Genomic DNA, 19,836 nt, shown 5'->3' on the forward strand with positions numbered 1-19,836 from the left:
TAATATTTTGTCTTTGAAAATTACTTTTCTATTTCAGTAGGGGAAAAAAGTTCAATTTCCTTCTTACCTTCTTTCATCTAACTTTTCAGATAGTTATTTTTATATCATTCTGCATACGCTATATAAAAGGACACACACAGTGCTGTTCTGTAACTTGCTTTCCTCCCAATAAATAATTTCCAGTCTAACTCCTTTTTATTTATTTATTTTTACTTTTTTTTAAGTGTTTTTTATTTATTTTGAGAGAGAGACAGCATGAGCAGGGAAGGGGTAGAGAGAGAGGAGAGAGTGAGACACAGAATCCGAAGACAGACTCCAGGCTCTGAGCTAGCTGTTAGCACAGAACCCGACACGGGGCACGAACCCATGAACCATGAGATCATGACCTGAGCCGAAGCTAGATGCTTAACCGACTGAGTCACCCAGGTGCCCCATGTCTAGTTCTTTAAAGTTCTATTAAATACGGTCTTTAAAATTCTACTAGTAATTGCCATTTAAACTATTCTTCAGCTACAAACTTGGGATAATACCTTCCTCAAAGAGTTACCAGGTTTAAATAAACTGATATATGTAAAATGCTTAGAACAGTTCTGTTTAAGTATTGTGATTGTACTGGGATAAGTTACCTATTAAAAATTTTTTTTTTCACATTTATTTATTTTTGAGAGAGGGTGAACAGGGGAGGGGCAGAGAGAGAAAGAGACACAGAATCTGAAGCAGGTTCCAGGTTCTGAGCTAATGGTCAGCACAGAGCCCAACGTGGGGCTTGAACCCACGAACCATATCATGACCTGAGCCGAAGTCAGATACATGTTCAACCAACTGAGCCACCTAGGCACCCCGTTATCCTATTTTGTACACAGTAATTATAATTAAGATTTTAATAAGTAAACCAACATTTTGGATGAATGAATTGGAACTCTGTACTATAAATCTAGAATCTCTGCCTCCTGGAGGAATATTAAATATTGGTATGACCTTTTGCTCATTGCATTTGAGAGAGCAAAATGGGTCACCAAGAGCTGTACTGGAGCTGTCTGAGGAAATTTCGCTAGGGTTCTCATTCTTGCTGCATTTGCTAGAACCAGCAGGGTCTGATCTGGAAATACACTCTCAATATGTGCTGCCAGTATTTCCATCAATCCATGAAGGATACAGTCTTTATTAAATTGGATTAAGTGAACTTCTTTGAATGGGTCATCCAAGATACCTATCTTAACTGCAGCTATCCAGGATATCTACCTTAATGCCAACTCATTGTATATAAAATAAAAATGCTTCAATTAAAAATAAGTAGGGGCACATGGGTGGCTCAGTCATTTGAGCTTTGACTCTTGATTTTGGCTCAAGTCATGATCCCAGGGTTGTGGGATGGAGTCCCACGTCCAGCTATGTGCAGAGCATGGAGACTTCTTGATTCTCTCTCTCTCCCTTTCTGTCCCTCCCCGTGTGTGTGTGCTTACTCTCTAAAATAAAAAATACAAAAATTAAACAAATTGGGATGAATGTTTTGTTTTGAGTTGGTGATTTGTTGGTTATAAAGTCCCATAGAAAATAATGAGGTCTCCTTTTTAAGGAGACCAAGGGGAAAAGTGGGGGCATTTGGGAATATTAGTATTGGTTGTTTCTGGATGTTAGAATAAGATACCTTCCCTGATTTATTTGGGTCATTAGGAGTTTACAACATTGGCTAGTATGGTAATCACTACCCACATGTGGCTGTTTAAATTTATGCTAAGATTAGTTAAAATTAGATTTAAAAAACTGAGTTTCTTAGTCACCTTAGCTACATTTTAAATAGCCACATGAGGTTAATAGCTGCCACATTGAACATTACAGATGTAGAACATTTCCAAAATTGGAGAAAATGAGAACAGAGAACACTCAGCTTGACTACTTGGTTAGAATGCTACTTTTCAGAGTTGGGAAGAGAATTTCCAAGGTCAAACTGTAGTATTAGTAGACTTAAGTATTTGTTCCACATTTTTTAAATTTAAAAATATTAAAGTACTCTCTATACCCACCTGGGGCTTGAACTTACAACCTTGAGATTAAGAGTTGCATGATGAGCTAGCCAGGCACCCCTCCATATATTTTTAATATTGGAAGTTGGAGTTTTAATAAATTAATGTTGGGTCTGGCCAATTAAAAAAAATTTTTTTTAATGTTTTATTTATTTTTGATACAGAGAGAGACAGAGCATGAGAGGGGGAGGGGCAGAGAGAGAAGGAGACACAGAACCGGAAGCAGACTTCAGGCTCTGAGCTAGCTGTCAGCACAGAGCCTGATGCGGGGCTCGAACCCACTAACGTGAGATCTGACCTGAGCCGAAGTCGGAGGCTTAACCGACTGAGCCACCCAGGCGCCCCTGGCCAATTTTTTTTAAATGTTTGTTTTTGAGAAGGACACAGTGCAAGTGGGGGAGGGGCAGAGAGTGAGGGAGACGCAATTAGAAGCGGCCTCCAGGCTCCAAGCTCCAAGCTGTCATTACAGAGCCCGACATATGGGGCTCGAACCTACAAACCCTGAGATCTTGACCAGAGTGGGAGTCAGATGCTTAACTGACTGAGCCACTCAAATACTCCAGGTCTATTTGGCTTCTTTTTTATTTTTTTATTTTTATTTTTTTTGTTTTTTAAAAATTAATTAATTAATTAATTAATTTTTCGCTTCTTAAAGTACCTGTAGATATTTAAACCTAGAGCAAGTTGGGTCCTACTATCACGATTGCTGTCTTTGGCCGAACTGGAAGAACTTGAGGGGAGAAAAAGGAATAGATGTGAAGGGCTTTCCTTGTCATCTTAGTAGAGATTGCATTAAAGTTTGGTAAACTTTCTAAAAACATTTCCCAGAGCTATTAGTAAGTTTAGTGGTTCTCAGCCTTTAAAATAGATAAGAATCACTTGAGTATGTTTAATATACGCTTCCGTATTCTTTTTCTTTAATGTTTTATTTTTGAGAGAGAATGAATGTGAGTTGGGGAGGATCTCTCTCTCTCTCTCTCTCTCTCTCTCTCTCTCTCCCTCTCTCCCTCCCTCTCTCCCTCCCTCTCTCCCTCTCTCTCCCTCTCTCTCCCTCCCTCTCTCTCTCCCTCCAAAGCAGGCTCTAACCTCCTAGCTGTCAATGCAGAGCCTGACATGGGGCTCAAACCCATGAACTGTGAGATCATGACCTTAGTCAAAGTTGGATGCTTAAACAGTTGAGCCACCCAGATGCCCCTATACTCTTTTTCCTCAAGGATTTTGGTTGTCTTGGTATAGGGTGGTGCTTCAGGGTCCGTGTTTTTTTTTTTTTTTTTAATGTTTGTTTATTTTTGACACACCCCCCCACCCCACAGTGTGAGCAGGGAGGGGCGAGAGAGAGGGAGATCTGCAGCAGGCCTCAGGTTCTGAGCTGTTAGTACAGAGCTTGATGCAGGGCTCAGACTCAAGGGCCATGAGATCATGGGGGCGCATGGGTGGCTCAATTGGTTAAGTGTTCGACTTTAGCTCAGATCATGATCCTTTGGTCTGTGAGTCTTCCTCTTTCTCTGCCCCTCCCTTGCTCATGCTCTGTTTCTAAAAGATGAATAAATGTCAAAAAAATTATATACACAAAAAAGCCATATCATCATGACCTGAGCTAAAATGAAGAGTTGGATGCTTAACTGAGCCACCCAGGTGCCTCAGTGTTTGTTTTTTTTTTAATATAAGTAATCTCTACACCCAGTCTAGGTCTTGAACACATGACCCCCGAGATCAAAAGTCACATGCTCTTCTGACTAAGCCATCCAGGTGTCCTTCATCTCCCAGTTCGTATGTGTGATTTTTTTCCCCCACAATTGTTTTAGTGGTATAGCACTATAGTAAAAATCAGTATTTATTCCATTAATTAGGCCCCTTGTGATAGTGTTTACTTTTTGTTTTCTATAGCACCTAAGGTATGTTCTTGGCATAAAGTTAGGCTCAAGTGTTTGAATTAATGAGTGCCATCTCTAGCAAATGAAGATATTTATAAAGTATACTGGAGTAAACTAGGAGATCATTTCGGACATTTTATACAATCCTCATAAAATGAGGGATGATAATAGTTTTTCCTTTAAAAATATTTTCAGGGCTCCTGGGTGGCTCAGTTGGTTAAATGTCTGACTCTTGATTTCAGGTTAGGTCATAATCTCATGGTTTGTCAGTTCGGGTCCTGAGTTGGGCTTTGTATTGGCAGTGGGGAACCTGTTTGGGATTATTCTCTTTCTCTGCTCCTCCCCTGCTTGTCTGCTCTCTTTCTCTCAAAATAAATAAACTTAAAATATTTTCAAAGTTTAATGAATTTGAGCTTGTTTTTGCAGATTTATGTTGGTTTTTATGCTTGAAAGCCTACATGACATTTTAATCTTCAAATTATTGACAGTTATACAGTTACCATCAAAGAGAAATCTCATATACAAAAATAAAGTTGATACATTTTAAAACATTTTTAGAGTCCTTCAACAATTTAGAATTGAAATATTTAAAGGTAAAGGTTTTTTGGGGGGCAAAATGTGATAATTGACTTTAAAAGATTTGTGAATACATTCGAGCCCACTACTAGAGATAATTATGTGAGAGTAATGATTTATGTTTAATATGAGAATTTGTATGCATTTCAGCATTGTAAGGCATTACAGCTATCTTTGGATGCTACTAAAACAAGAGAAGAGATTTAAGGGTTTTGGTTCCTTCTGTCAAGGATGTACCACTCAGCCTTTCCATATCATCACTCTGGACTCGGTAGTCCTGTCTTGGTCATTCTGGCTATGCTTCTTGGGAACGTCTCCAACAGCTCCACTGTGGCACTTTTCAGCAGGCTCTTAAAGCAGATATTGAAGTGATAGAGCATCTCATCCTGTGTGCTTGTCCTGGATACTTCCTTTTGTTCACCTGATGTTATCAGAGGGTGGGACTGGTTTGAGCTGCTCTCTGGAGCAAAAGACTGTCTTGAGGGCTTAGAAGATACTTATCTCTGATCCACCTCCTGCCATTAAAGGTCTACCCTTTTCTGAAAGCTCTGTTACAGCTGGCCTAATTTTTACAAATGGAGAGGGGTGGGGAAGCATAAAGTCTCAGTCACTTGTTTAGGTTCATCTAGTCTTGTGTTCTGTGTAGTTGCTGGTCCTGTGGGTTTAAATTTTGGATTTTTAAAAAAATAAATTTTTTTAACGTTTATTTATTTTTGAGAGACAGAGAGATACAGATCATGAGCAGGGGATGGGCAGAGAGATAGGGACACACAGAATCGGAAACAAGCTTCAGACTCTGAGCTGACAGCACAGAGCCCGATGTGGGGCTCGAACCCACGAACTGTGAGATCACGACCTGAGCCGAAGTCGGACGCTCAACCAACTGAGCCACATAGGCGCCCTTGGGTTATTTTTAAAGTTGGTACTATTGGGGTGCCTGTGTGACTCAGTTGGTTAAGTGGCCAGTGTAGGTCCGGCTTAGGTCATGATCTCACAGTTCCTGAGTTCAAACTCCGCATCAGGCTCTCTTCTCTTGGTGTAGACTAACTCTGTTTGGATCTTCTGTCTCCCCTTCTCTGCCCCTCCCCTGCTTGCATGTGCTCTCTTTCAAAAAACATTAAAAAAAAATTGCTACTATTTATCTTAAAGTTTTATTTTGTAAAAACCATTTTGTACTCCTAAAAATTAAAATATAATTGAATACAAAGTCACCTTTTTGGAAATCACATCATCACATGCTTGTAATCCCTGTTTTAAGTTCTAAAAATAATACATGCCCCTAATTTCTACTTTTTTTCGTAAAAAGTAACTTGGCATTTTTTAATAGTTTATTTATTTTGAGAGAGCATGTGAGTGGTGGGGGGGGGGCGGGGAGAGAAAGGAAGAGAAATAGAATCCCAAGTAGGCTCTGCACTGTCAGTGTGCAGCCTGAGGTGGGGGAGAGAGATCATGACCTGAGCCAAAATCAAGAGTCAGACCCTTAACCGACTGAGCCACCCATGCACCCATCATCCCCATTTTTTTTTAAAAGTTTATTTATTTGTTTTGAGAGAGAGGAAGCCTGGGAGGGACAGAGACAGAGGGGGACAGAGAATCCAAAGTGCTCTCTGTGGTGACAACAGAGAGCCCGGTGCAGGGCTTGAACTCATGAACCCTGAGATCATGACCTGAGCTGAAGTTGGACACTTAACCTGACTTAGCCACCCAAGCGCTGTATCATCACCCCCAGTTTTATTAAAAATTTCACATATGTGCTTGCTACGGCAGCATATACACTAAACTTGAAACGATACAGAGAAGATTAGGATGGCCCCTGCACAAGGATGACCCACAAATCCATGCAGTGTTCCATATTTTTTCCATCATGTCTTAATAAAGGTTTTTAGAAAGGAAACAAAATCACATGTACCAGGAAATTAATAGTACAGAGAACAGACACTTCACTTCTTCCTAGATTCAACAGTTAACATCTTACCATAATTATTTTCTCTATAGAGAAAAAAAAATATATTTTTATTGAAGTACAGTTGACATATAGTGTTACATCAGTTTCAGGTGCACAACATAGTGATTTGACAACACCATATGTTATTCTGTGTTCCCCAGAAGCGTTGCTACCATCTGTCACTCTACAACATTATTGCTACACCACTGACTATATTCTGTATGCTATACCTTTCGTTTCTGTGACTTATTCTATAACTGGAACCCTGTACATCCCACTTCCCTTCACCCATTTTGCCCATCCTTGTTTGTGTATTTATTATTATTTTAAAAATATTTTAAATGTTTTTTATTTTTGAGAGACAGAGACTGCATGAGCAGGGGTGGGTCAGAGAGAGAGAATCGGAAGCAGTCTCCAGGCTCTGAGCTAGCTGTCAGCACAGAGCCCGACGCAGGGCTCGATCGCAGGGCTCGACCCCAAGAACCATGAGATCGTGACCTGAGCCGAAGCCGGAAGCTTAACTGATGGAGCCCCCCAGGGCTTAACCGACAGCCACCCAGGCGTCCCTGTGTATTTATACTGAACTGTTTTATCTCAAACACTTGAGCATGCATCTCCTGCAAATTAAGACATTCTTGCATAGCCAAACCACAGCTAAGATTATTAAATACTTGTATAGTATCCAGTTAACTAAAAAGCATTTGTCTCAAGAATATTTTCTGTAGGGGCGCCTGGGTGGCTCAGTCGGTTAAGCCTCCGACTTCGGCTCAGGTCAGATCTCACGTTAGTGGGTTCGAGCCCCGCATCAGGCTCTGTGCTGACAGCTAGCTCAGAGCCTGGAGCCTGCTTCAGGTTCTGTGTCTCCTCTCTCTGTCCCTCCCCCTCTCATGCTCTGTCTCTCTCTGTATCAAAAATAAATAAAAAACATTAAAAAAAAAATCTTCTGTAAATTTTTTGTTTTTTTGTAAATTAAAAAAATTTTTTCATGCATTAAAGAGAGCACATGGGGTTAGGGCAAAGAGAGGGGCAGGATGAGAATCTTAAGCAGATTCCACACTCAGTGTCTAGCTCAATGCAGGGCTTGATCTCTCAACCCTGGGATCAGAACCTGAACCAAAATCAAGAGTTGGACACTCAGCCAACTGAGCCATCCAGGTGCCCCTCATTTGTAATATTTTGAGGAAATTCATAACTGTTCTCCATAGTGGTAGAACCACTTTACCATCCCACCAGCAGTTCAGAAGGGTTCCCTTTTCTCCATATCCTCTCCAACACTTATCTCTTCTTGTCGCTAGCTGTTCTTTATTATTATTTTAAAAAATTTTAAATGTATTTTATTTATTTATTTTTGAGACACAGAGAGAGCGTGAGCAGGGGAGGGTCAGAGAGAGAGGGAGGTAATAGAATCCGAAGCAGGCTCCAGGCTCTGAGCTAGCTGTCAGCACAGAGCCCGACGAAGAACTCGAACCCAGGAACCGGGAGATCATGACCTGAGCCAAAGCCGGATGCTTAAATGACTGAGCCACCCCGGTGCCCCTGTCGCTAGCTGTTCTTAAAGGTGTGAGATGATATTTTATCCTGAGTTTGATATGCATTTCCCTAGTGAGTAGTGATGTTGAGCACCTTTGCAGATACCTGTTAGCTATTTTGATGTCATCCTTGGGAAAATGTTATTCAGTTTCTCTGCTTATTTTTTAATTGGATTGTTTATGCTTTTTTTTTTATGTCCTTACTGAGTTGTTTGAGTTAACTTTTTTTTTAATGTTCATTTTTGAGAGATAGCATGATCAGGGGAGGGACAGAGAGAGAGAGAGGGAGACAAAGAATCTGAAGCATGCTTCACCAGGCTATGAGCGCTCAGCACAGAGCCTGCTGCGGGGCCCGAACCCACAAACCACAAGATCATGACCTGAGCTGAAGTCGGATGCTTAACTGACTGAGAGAGAACATGTGTGTGCGCACAGCTGAGAAGGGGCAGAGAGAAGGAGAGACAGAATCCCAAGCAGGCTCTACACCATCAGCCCAGAGCCCAGGACAGGGCTTGAACTCACAAACTGTGATATCATGACCTGAGCCGAGATCAAGAGTTGGATGCCCAACCAACTAAGTTACCCAGGTGCCCCTGTATGAGTTCTTTATAAATTTATAGTATATTAGCCCTTTATCTGGTACGTTTTGCAAATATTCTTTAATTTTGTAGGTTGCCTTTTCATTTTGTTGTTTCTTTTGTTGTGTAGAAGTTTCTAATTTTGATGTAGTCTCATTTGTTGATTTTCTTTTCTTTTGTAACTTATGCTTTTTGGTGTCATATTCAGAAACAACATTGCCAAGACCAGCACTGAAGAGCTTATTTTGTATGTTTTCATTTTGGTATCAGGTCTTCTGTTTAAGTCTTTGATCATTTTGAGTTAATTTTTGTGAGTGTAAATCCGTCTTTTTGTATGTAGTTTTCCAGTTCTCCCAGCACCATTTGTTGAAGAGACTGTCCTTTCCCCATTGGTTGTTCTTGTCCCCTTTATCACACATTAGTAGACTGTATGTGTGAGGGTTTAATTCAGGGCTCTCTGTTCTTCTGGTCTGTGTGTCTATTTTATGCCATACTCTTTTAATCACTATAGATTTGTAGCATAGTTGAAAATCAAGAAGTGTAATGACTCCGATTTTTTTGTTCTTTCTCATAATGGTTTTGGCTCTTGAGGGTCTTTTATGGTTCCATAGCAATATTAGGACCCTTTTTTTTTTTTTTCTACTTACGTGAAAAATGCCATTGGGACTTTCATAGGGTTTGTGTTGAATCTAGGTGGCTTTGGGTGGCATGGACAGTTTGAGTATTAACTCTTCTAATCTAAACACAGTGTCCTTCCACTTGTTTGTGTCATCTTTGATTTTTTTTTTCAACAGTATCTTATAGTTTCATTGTATAGTCTAGGCCCTTCATTAGACTCAATTAGGAAATGATGTTTCTTAAAATAAGTTTCTGCTGAGAATTCCATTTCAAATATAGTGTTTTAGACCTTTAAACTTTTATGTTTACCACATTTTTTTTGCACTGAATTTGGATTCCTATTTATTTGATTTACCCAAAAATATAAAAATAAAAATCTTTTATTTAAAAATTATTTTAATGTTTATTTTTGAGAGGGAGAGAGCGGGAGGGAGGAAAACACGGACTCTGAAGCAGGCTCCAGGCTCAATGGCTGTCAGCACAGAGCCCAGCGTAGGGCTTGAACCCACGAACTGTGAGATCATGACCTGAGCCAAAGTAGGACACTTAACTGACTGAGCCACCCAAGAGCCCTATACAGTTTTTACAAAAGTGTTTGTTTGCTTGTTTTTTGAGAGAGGGAGGGAGTGAGTGAGTGGGGGAAAGGCAAAGAAAGAGGGAGACATAGAATCTCAAGCAGGCTCCTTACCATCAGCACAGAGCCTGACATGGTGTTCGAACCTAAGAATTGGGAGATCAAGTCCTGAGCTGAAATCAACCAACTGAGCCATCCAGGTGCCTGTAGTTGAAACTATTTAATAAAATAAATTTTTAATAAAATTGCTAACAATAGGATGAGTCAAATTTCTTTGATTTCTTTTGGTTCTAAAAAAATAGAGGCACCTGGGTTGTTCAGTTGGTTGAGCTTTCAACACTTGATTTTGGCTCAGGTTATGATCCCAGGGTTGTGGGATGGAGCCCTGCGTCAGGCTCCATACTAAGTGTGGACCCTGCATATTAATCTTACCCCCCCCCCCCGCCTTCAAATAAAAAAAAAATACACACATACCACTCTGCATTGTACATCAAGGATGTATAGCATCTGTGTTCAGTAATTATTTGAAATAATTTATTTTCTTGTATTTTATGTTACCAGTTTGACACTCAGGTTTATTTCTCTGTGTATTTGGTTGTATTTTTCCTTAAAAAAATGTTTAAAAAAATTTTTAATGTTTATTTTTGAGAGACGGAGTGTAAGTAGAGGAGGGGCAGAGAGTGTGAGGGAGACACAATCCAAAGCAGGTTCTAGGCTCTGACCTGTCAGCACAGATCCTGACTCGGGGCTGAAACCCATGAACTGTGAGATCATGACCTGAGCCGAAGTCAGACACTTCACCAGCTGAGCCATGCAAGCCCCCCCCCCCCGATATTTTAATGTTTATTTATTTTTGAGAGAGAAAAAGAGAGCATGAGCAGGGGAAGGGCAGAGAGAGGGAGACACAGAATCTGAAGCAGACTTCAAGCTCCAAGCTGTCATCACAGATCCCCTTGTGAGTCTCGAATTCACAAACTGTGAGATTGTAACCTAAGCCGAAGTCAGATGCTTAACCAAACTGAATAAGCCACCCATGCTCCCCTGATTGTAGTTTTTTCCTAATTAAATTTCAAATGTGGAAAATAATTACATGGTTCAAAAGTCAGAAACATATATAAAGGGCATACTTGGTAAATTTTCAATCTGATTCATTTGCCTTCTACTCTTTTCGCCCTTATTGGTTACCATTTTCATTAGTTTGTGGCTTATCTTTCCTGTATATTTTTTGCAAAAGCCAACTGTATATATGTGCATATATATGAGCAAAAATTAGCATATATAGAAATGACAGTTTTATTATTTTTGTGTGTGTGAGAGAGATTGACAATGTGAGTGGGGTAGAGGCAGAGAGAGAGAGCAGGAGAGACAGGATCTGACGCAGGCTCCAGACTCTGAGCTGCCAGCACAGAGCCCACGATGGGGCTCAAACTCACAAACCTTTAGATCATGACCTGAGCCAAAGTGAGATGCTTAACCGACAGAGCTACCCGGGTACCCCTAGAAATAACAGTTTAAATAAAAGATAGAATACTGTATGCATTGTCCAAGATGTGTATTCTGTCACCTACTCATAGCCATTCCTGTGCTATGACATCTATTGCTGAACTGAATAATACTCCTGTACATGTTGTATGTATGAAGGTACATTTCTAGATTTCTAGAAGAACTCTTTATTTAGTTAAAATTTTTTTAATTTTTTTTTTTTTTTAATTTGGTGAGAGAGAGTGTGAGCGTGCACACAAGCTGGGGAAGGGCAGAGGAGAGACAGACTCCCAAGCAGCCTCCCGAGCTCTCAGCACAAAGACCGATGCAGGGCCCAAACTCATGAACTGTGAAATCATGACCAGAGCTGAGACCAAGAGTCAGATGCTTAGCTAAATAAGTGACCCAGGTGCCCCTTGGAATCTTCATTCATTCATTCTTATTTATTTATTTATTTTTGAAAGAAAGAGAGAGAGAGTGTAAACGGGAGGGGCAGAGAGAGAGCGAGAGGGAGACACAGAATCCAATGCAGGCTCCAGGCTCTGAGCTGTCAGCACAGAGCCCGACTCGGGGCTTGAACTCATGAACCATGTGATCTTGACTAGAGCCAAAGTCAGACGTTTAACCAACTGAGCCACCCAGGCACCCCTGGGACCCTTTTTAAATGGAATTTTAAGTGAAAACCTGTCTGTAACGACTATGATTGAGACCTTATTTTCTCTGCACATAGAAACAGAGGTCTTGATGAGATGCATTCTTGCTATTCATAGTCTTATAGCTTTTCACTCAGTGTCATGGGTATTCTTTTCTTTTAACACTTAGAAGATTAACCACAATCCACAGTGCTTGGTATTTCTTAGATTGGATGTACAAGAAACAATTTGTAGTGTTCTAAGAGGAAGAGCCAGCAAAAGAGACTGAGAAGAAGAGACCACTGAAAGGACATTTAATTTTGTTTTAAATTTATTTTTAGATGTTTATTCATTTTTGAGAGACAAAGACAGCATGAGCAGGGAAGGGGCACAGAGAGAGGAAGACAGAGACTCCAAATCAGGCTCCAGACTCTGAGATGTCAGCACAGAGCCTGATGTGGGGCTTGAACCCATGAACTGTGAGATCATAACCTGAGCCAAAGTCGGGTACTTAACCAACTGAGCCACTCAGGCACCCCGAAAGGACACTTGAGAAACAAAGTAATGTAACTGTGTATCTTGGAGGGAATGATCTTTTTCTTTTTCTTTTTTTTAGGTTTATTTTCCAGTTAGGGTGATCACATGTCTTGGTTTACAGCTGTTGTTTTGGTTTAGGTTGTTACACCCTTTACTTTCAGAAGTTTTTTGGTTTGGTTAATAAATTATGTTGTCATTCTAATAGATCTAATAAGGTCTTGGGATTGGTTATAAATGCATTAACTTGTTCACATAATGAAGATTGGATTTTTGAAACTTGGATTATACTAGTATGTTTATGTATAGGAGTCTTCACATGTTAACATGGAAAAGTTGTAGCCTTTTACTATGAGTCTTTTTATCAGAAGAGATGATATAGTCGAAGTACCAAAACCTCAGTTTTAGTAGAGGAATTTTGGGAAGGTTATTCAATATTTGTTTTGCTGTACCTTATCATAATTAAAATAAAGTCTGTGCTGTCCTGTGGGTAAAATAGTAATTAAAATAGGCTGGGGAGCCTGGGTGGCTTAGTCAGTTACGCATCCAGCTCTTGATTTTGGCTCAGGCCATGATCTCACATTTCATGAGATCAAGCCCCATGTGGGGCTCTGTGTTGACAGCACAGAGCCTGCTTGGGATTTTCTCTTTCCTTTTCTCTCTGCCCATTCCCTGCTCTCTGTCACTGTAAATAAACAGTGAAAATCAAAAATGAAAAAACCCAGGCTTCCATAGTATCTATTTCATGCTAAAGTTATTGTTTCTTTGTGCCAGGCTTTTAAAAAAATGTTTGAGAAGGGAGAGGGAGGGAAAGAGAGAATCCCAAGGAGTCTCTGGGCTGTTAGTGTGGAGCCCAACATAGGGCTCCATGTGGGGCTTGAACTCAAAACACCAAACCATGAGATCATGACCAGGGCCAAAATTGAGAGTTGGACACTTAACATACTGAGCCACCCAGGTGCCCCTAATCTTTGTGAGTTTTCTGTATCTTAACATGGTGAGTTCTGATTGTAATGAAATTATGAGCCGATTTTATAGAACCTGAAGCTCTGCCTAAGTTCAGCTCCTTGTATTCAAAGATATTTGTATTTCAGCAGCAGTGCTTGGTGAATGCTTAAGAAAACCGTGTGGGGGTGACTGGATGGCTCAGTCACTTAACTATCTGAGTCTTGATTTTGGCTCAGGTCATGATCTCATAGTTTGTGAGATGGATCCCTGTGTTAGGCTCTGTGCTGCAAGTGTGGAGCATGCTCAGAATTCTCTCTCCCTTTCTCCCTTTCCTTGCTTGCGCTCTCTTTCAAAATAAATATTAGAAAGGGGTGCCCAAAGTTTTAATTTAATTTAATTTTTAAAAATTTTATTTTTAAAATAGACTAATATAGGGGCTCCTGTGTGGCTCAGTCAGTTAAGCATCCAATTTTAACTCAGGCCATGATCTTGCAGTCTGTGGGTTCAAGCTCCATGTCAGGCTTTTTGCTGACAGCTAACTCAGAGCATGGAACCTGCTTCAGATTCTGTCTCCCTCTCTCTGGTCTGCCCCGACTCATGCTGTCTTTCTGTGTCTCTCAAAGGTGAATAAACGTTAAGGGGGGAAAAAAAGGCTTGTATTTTTTTTTTTGTTTTCTTCTGTTTTTGTAATATAGAAGAGTTCCTCTGACTCAGCCTGTGGTTGGAATTAAACTGATAAGCATCCTGTCATTGTAGCTATGTTGCTGTTCGGGTTTCTTTTTCTAAATTTTCCTAATAAAATTTTCGACATTGTGGGAGGGAATTTGGGTTATGGAGCCCTTATTTGCCTTTAAGACAACCATTCAAATACCTAAAACATATATCCTAAGGTACAACTTTAAGACAAAACTGTCTGATTCTGTAGCTGTACGTAAGGATTGTAAAGTTAGTAAATGGGATGCTGTAAATAGGTTGTAGATAGTGTGGAAAGAGAAACTGAAAATGTCAGATGAGTGTTCCTCTCCACATATCCTAAATATAAGTACTTTCCAGCTGTTCCTAAAGGTACAGTGTAAATAATCATTTTGAAGTAGAAAAAAATAGAAATCTCAAATATAGGTTGTCTCGCTAAACTGCAACTCTTTTGGGGGAGTGCTATTTTCTTTTTCTATTGGCTCTGCATAATTTTCATGTAGAAAATTGTTTTACTTTTTCCTCCTAATAATAAAAACTGATTTAAAAATCTGATTCTTCTTCTGCTGCTTCTTTAACACAGGTGCCATGTTTCAGAACAGAGTAATACCCCTGGTTAAGAAGAACTGAAGACACTGCACAGACATCAGATATAGGCTAATTACAAAGAAAGCATTAACCTGCCTCTGAGGTGACTAAAGGGGAATAATGGTGATTTTGCGCCGGGCTCGGCCGCCTGCTTCCGCCCCAACCAGCAATGAATCTTGACTCGCTCTCGCTGGCCTTGTCTCAAATCAGCTACCTGGTGGACAATTTAACCAAGAAAAACTACCGAGCCAGCCAGCAGGAAATACAGCATGTAAGTAAACTTAGAAAACAAGTACCAGTAAAGGAATGAGTATGCAGTGGAAAGAAGGTTCTCTTCAGCTTTAACATATGAAAGAGATGTATCCCAGTCCTTTTTTTTCAGGAGTTACAGATTTTAGTTTTTCGATACAAATTATGAAATATTTTATTTGTTTTGGTCTCCTACCATTTTTTAAGCTACATTTTGAAATTGAGATAATACCTCACAAAATGTAAAACTAATGCTTTTAAAATGTGCAATGTGGTAGTTTCCAGTAATTAACTAAATTACTTATCACCATATAACTCCAGAATGTCTTCATCTTTTAAAGAAATACTTGACGTTGTGAGCAGTTGCTCTTCCATTTCCTCTTCCTTTCAGTCCCTGGCAGGCACTAATCTTCATGCTTTAATGGATTTGCCTTTCTGGACATTTCATATAAATGCAGTCATACCAGGTGTGGCCTTTTGTGTCTGCCTTCTTTCACTTATCACAATATTTTAAAGTTCCATCTGTGTTGGAGCCAGTGTCAGTACTTCATTGCTTTTTATGAGTAATAATAATGACTATGTGAATATTATTCATAATGAACAATAGTCATCGCTATGGAAATTTCTCATTTAGTTCATCCATCGAATATATTTAAATTTGATTCCATTTTGTGGCTTTTGAGTAGTGTTGGCTTTCAGCATTTGTAAATTTTTTGGGTGGATATTTTAAGGTTTTTTTTTTTTTTTTAAGTTTGTATATTTTGAGAGACAGAGACAACGCAAATTGGGAAAGGTTAGGGTGAAGAGGAGAGAGAGATTCCTAAACTGGCTCGGCGCTGTTAGCTCCAAGCCTGATGTGGGGCTCGAACTCCTGTAACCATGAGATCATGACCTGAGGTGAAACCAAGAGTTAAATGCTTAACTGAGCCCTGTTTTTAATTTTTTTGAGTATATATCAAAGAATGAATTTCTAGGTCATATGGTAACTCTAAATGTCTGAAGAACTACCAGTCTATTTTTTAGAGCACTGGACCACTTTTCATTCCCACAGACAATGTATGAAGGTACCAATTTTTTCTCCTCTTCACTAACACTATACCCATTCTAGTTAGCATAAACAGGTATCTCATTTTGGTGATATAATGGTGTTGAACATCTTTTGTGTGCTCTTGTATCTTTGGAGAAATGTCACTTCAAAGTCTTGTGTTCCCAGGTTTTGCCTTTGACCCCTAATTTTTAAAAATTACTGCTCTCAAGTATAGGTTTGACTGATAGAGCATTTCATTAAATCTTTTTGAAAGGTATATAGTATACTATATACCTTCATTTCAATGATGGTACCTTCGCGTCAATAAATCAAATGGCATATCATACTTAGAACTGAATATATTGTTAAAAAAAATACTAGGTGTATCACAGTAGGTAACTTCTTTGAACCTTACTTTCCTCATCTGCAAAATAAGAATAAAATAAAATATGCCCACCATCCTTGTTAGGATTAAATGAAATTAAATGGAGCACCTAATACAGTTCCTGTCATAGCATTATTTTTAAAAATGTTAATTCTCTTTATTATAAATTAGTTATTGTATTAGGTAAGTAGTAACAAGTACAAGCTTGTAGATGAGGTAGGTGCCAAATTATTTGAACTTTATCTAAGAATTAAGAGTTTGTATGGAAACTTTTTTCTCGTTTTTGGTGTGTGTATGTGTGTGTGTGTGTGCGCGCGTGCGCGCGTACGTGTAGAGGTTGTGGTTTGTGGTTTAATATTACTTTTAAAATAGATTAATACAGGGGCACCTGCATGGCTCAGTCAGTTAAGCATCTGGACTTTAGCTCAGGTCATCATCTTGTGGTCCATGGATTCAAGCCCCATGTCCGGGTCTGTGCTGACAGCTCAGAGCTTGATCCTGCTTCACATTCTGTGTCTCCCTCTTCTCTGCCCCTCCCCTATACACACAGTCTCCCTCTCCAAAATAAACATTAAAAAAAAAAGTTAAAAGAAAATGGTAAAATATTTCTAATCCTTTTTTCATATGGTGTTGCATGATACTGTTCTACATCTTTATTTACCAGTCTGTTTTGGAAATTATTCCTTATTCTAAACATGAAAAGTTTCTTCATTCTTTTAAAAGACTGTATAGGAAACCATTGTATGGATGAATTATAATTTATTTCACTGTTGAGGTACATTTTCCCTTCTTCCCCCTTTCTCCTCCTTCCTCACTTGTGTTCTCTCTCAAAATAAATAAATAAATTTAAAAAAATTAAAAAATGAATTTTTGTAGAATGAACACACATCTGTATAACCATGCAGATCAAGAAAAATGATACTAGGATCTCAGAAACTTGTTTTTAAGGTACTGAACATATCACTTATGACCCAGCAGTTCCACTTACATGTATATAATAAAACAGAAGTGCATATGCATGTTCATTAAAAAACGTGTATTGCCATAGCCCCATGCTGGTAATAACCCAGCTGTCTATCAATAACAATGAGATTTTACGTGGAACAGCATTGGTCTTACAATGTTGTGTGAAAAATGGTAAGCATTCTGTCACTTCACTCATTCTTTTTCCATACTCAGTTTTGTTACCATTTCTTCCTAGCAACTGTTGAAGCACTTACAATGTTGCAGGTATTATTTTTGATGTGATTTTTATGTCACTTTTCACATTCTCCTCATAATTGTGCATGGTAGGCAGTATTCTCTTTTACATGGAGGTTCAAAGACTAAGTATTTTGCCTACTGGTACTCTCCCTGAAAATGGCAAGTGTGAGATGTGAATCCATAGCATTCCTATGATGGATCTCCTTCTTTATGGAGGACAACGAAGTAAAAGAAAATTAGTCTGGATTGGAAGGTCTTCTAGTCCAAAGTTTGGCTGCCCCAGATAGCTCCTACTCTAAAATGTCTTCCACTGTGTTGTCAGAGTGACCTTTTCTAAAATGTATACCTAATGGTCTCTTTGCTGTTTTAAAATTTTTAGTCTTTCTCTGTCCCACTCAGTTAAAAGCTCAGATCCTAAGCTCAGCTTGGGTTGCTCTTCTCTGGAAGCATGTAAGAGGTACTTTGGAATCCAGGCTACTTACAAGGTTTCCACACCTGTAGAGAAAGGAGACCAATTGGAAACAGAATTGGGCAGAAAGATAACTGGTGTAAATATTGGTAAACTGTGTGGGGAGGTTGGGAATAGATCTCAAAGTCCTCCTACAGTGGGCCCAGGTGGCCAGGCTTTTATATCCCTTGTTATATTATCTTATTATATTAGAGCTACATCAGGCAGAGCTGTCCCTTGCAGCCGAGACAAATTCTGAGGGACCTGACTGCCAATGTGAGTGCAGCTTCCTTGAAATAAGGAACATTAATGGTGCAGTGTATCAATTTACCCCAGCAGAGCTTTGCCTGAACAGATCAGCTTAATTCTATACTATAATAGACCTTGAACAGTGGAACTATCTTCTAGTTAATATCTTTATACCTATAAATACAGTTGGGATGCAAGAAAGAATAAATTATTTAGTAATTGAGTTTTTAAAATTTTTTTTTATCATTTTTTGAAATTCATTTTATTGGGGCAGCTGGGTGGCTCAGTCAGTTAAGCATCTTACTTTGGGTCAGGTCAAGACCTCATGGTTTGTGGGTTTGAATCCCACACTGGGCTCTGTGTTGATTGTTCAGAGCCTGAATCTTGCTTTGGATTGTGTCTCCCTCTCTTTCTGCCCCTTGCCCACTCACACTCTGTCTCTCTTTCAAGAATAAATTAAGAAAATTTAAAAAATATATATTTTTTATTTTTTTAAGTTTGAGAGACAGACAGACAGACAGCAGGAGTGGTTAAGGGGCAGAGAGAGGGAGAGAGAGGATACCAACCAGGCTCTGTGCTGCCATGTAGAGCCTGACAGAACTCAAGCAACTTTGAGATCATGACCTGAGCTTGAAAACAAGAGGTGGACACTCATCTAACTGACCCATCCAGGAGCTCCTGCCCCCCCCTTATTTGTTTATTTATTTTAAGAGAGACAGTGCAAGTGGGGGATGTTTTCTTTCTTTGTGAGAGAGCAAGCGAGCAGTGGGGTGGCAGAGAAAGGGAGAAAAAATCTTTAGGCTCCATGCTCATCATGGACATGCCCGACATGGGGCTTACTCTCCTGATGGTGACATCATGACCTGAACCAAAATCCAGAGTTGGACCATCAGCTGACTGAGCCACCCAGGTGCCCCTTAAAGATGGTGGGGCTCAAACTCACAACCCTGAGATTAATTACCCCAGTAATTAATTTTGAAGATAAACGTTAGACTGGTTGGTTTGGCCTAATGACTGAGGTTTTCACAGTGTCTACAAACTTTCTCAGACAAGTAAATTTTGTGTCTTGGATAGTATCTTTGCAGGGAGTGCCTCTCTCTCTCTCTGCTCCTCCCCTGCTCATGCATGCTCTTTCACAAAATCAATAAACTTAAAAAAAAAAAACAGTATCTTTACAGCCTCCTATTCTGTTATTTTCAGAATGATTAGGAATTTAGAACTGATGTGGAAGCAGCGTTAAATTTTTTGGTTCTGTATTGATTGCTTTTGGTGACTGGTAAATGTTTATTGCATTCTTGGATGCTTAGACTATTCTAGTATGTTCTCTTTGTTGTTTCTCCTAGGGACAAGCTGATAAAGGAATGTTCATTGAATTTATTAGATATATGGGTTCACTAGGCATGTGAACTAGCTAGTATTACCATTTTATAGATGAGAAAACAGGATTAGAATTTGTCCCATCAGTCTTGATTTTATGTTATTCTTTTCTTTCCTTGGAATTCAGTATTCATTGTTGGGACACCAGGGTGACTTACTTAGTAGGTTAAGGTTCGACTCTTGGTCTTGATCTCACACTTCAGGAAATCAAGTCCCCATGTCCGGCTCTGCAATGACAATGTGGTTCCTGCTTGGGATTCATCCTCCCCCCTCACCTCTCCCACTGCCCTGCTTGTGTGCTCT

General features: G+C 39.5%; 1 protein-coding gene, 1 non-coding gene and 1 pseudogene across 10 annotated transcripts in view; all 3 read left to right on the forward strand.

Annotated features, from left to right (window-relative positions):
* Positions 1-1,007: 1,007 nt before the first annotated feature.
* On the forward strand, positions 1,008-1,275 carry LOC115280313 (annotated as a pseudogene).
* Positions 1,276-6,225: 4,950 nt separating this feature from the next.
* LOC115281367 lies at positions 6,226-6,332 on the forward strand. Its single transcript, XR_003904269.1, has one exon. It is a non-coding gene; the product is annotated as a U6 spliceosomal RNA (small nuclear RNA).
* An 8,262-nt stretch (positions 6,333-14,594) lies between these two features.
* Positions 14,595-19,836, forward strand: part of CNOT1 (CCR4-NOT transcription complex subunit 1) — a 74,645-nt gene continuing 69,403 nt past the window's right edge. For all 9 annotated transcript variants that reach the window (XM_029925114.1, XM_029925120.1, XM_029925117.1 and 6 more), the window contains exon 1: positions 14,595-14,866. In XM_029925114.1, the coding sequence (XP_029780974.1) occupies positions 14,765-14,866 (102 nt within the window). In that variant the 5' untranslated portion in view covers positions 14,595-14,764. The remainder of the gene's footprint in view (positions 14,867-19,836) is intronic.

The sequence above is a fragment of the Suricata suricatta genome, chromosome 16 (genome assembly GCF_006229205.1).
Source record: "Suricata suricatta isolate VVHF042 chromosome 16, meerkat_22Aug2017_6uvM2_HiC, whole genome shotgun sequence".
Lineage (NCBI taxonomy): Eukaryota > Metazoa > Chordata > Mammalia > Carnivora > Herpestidae > Suricata > Suricata suricatta.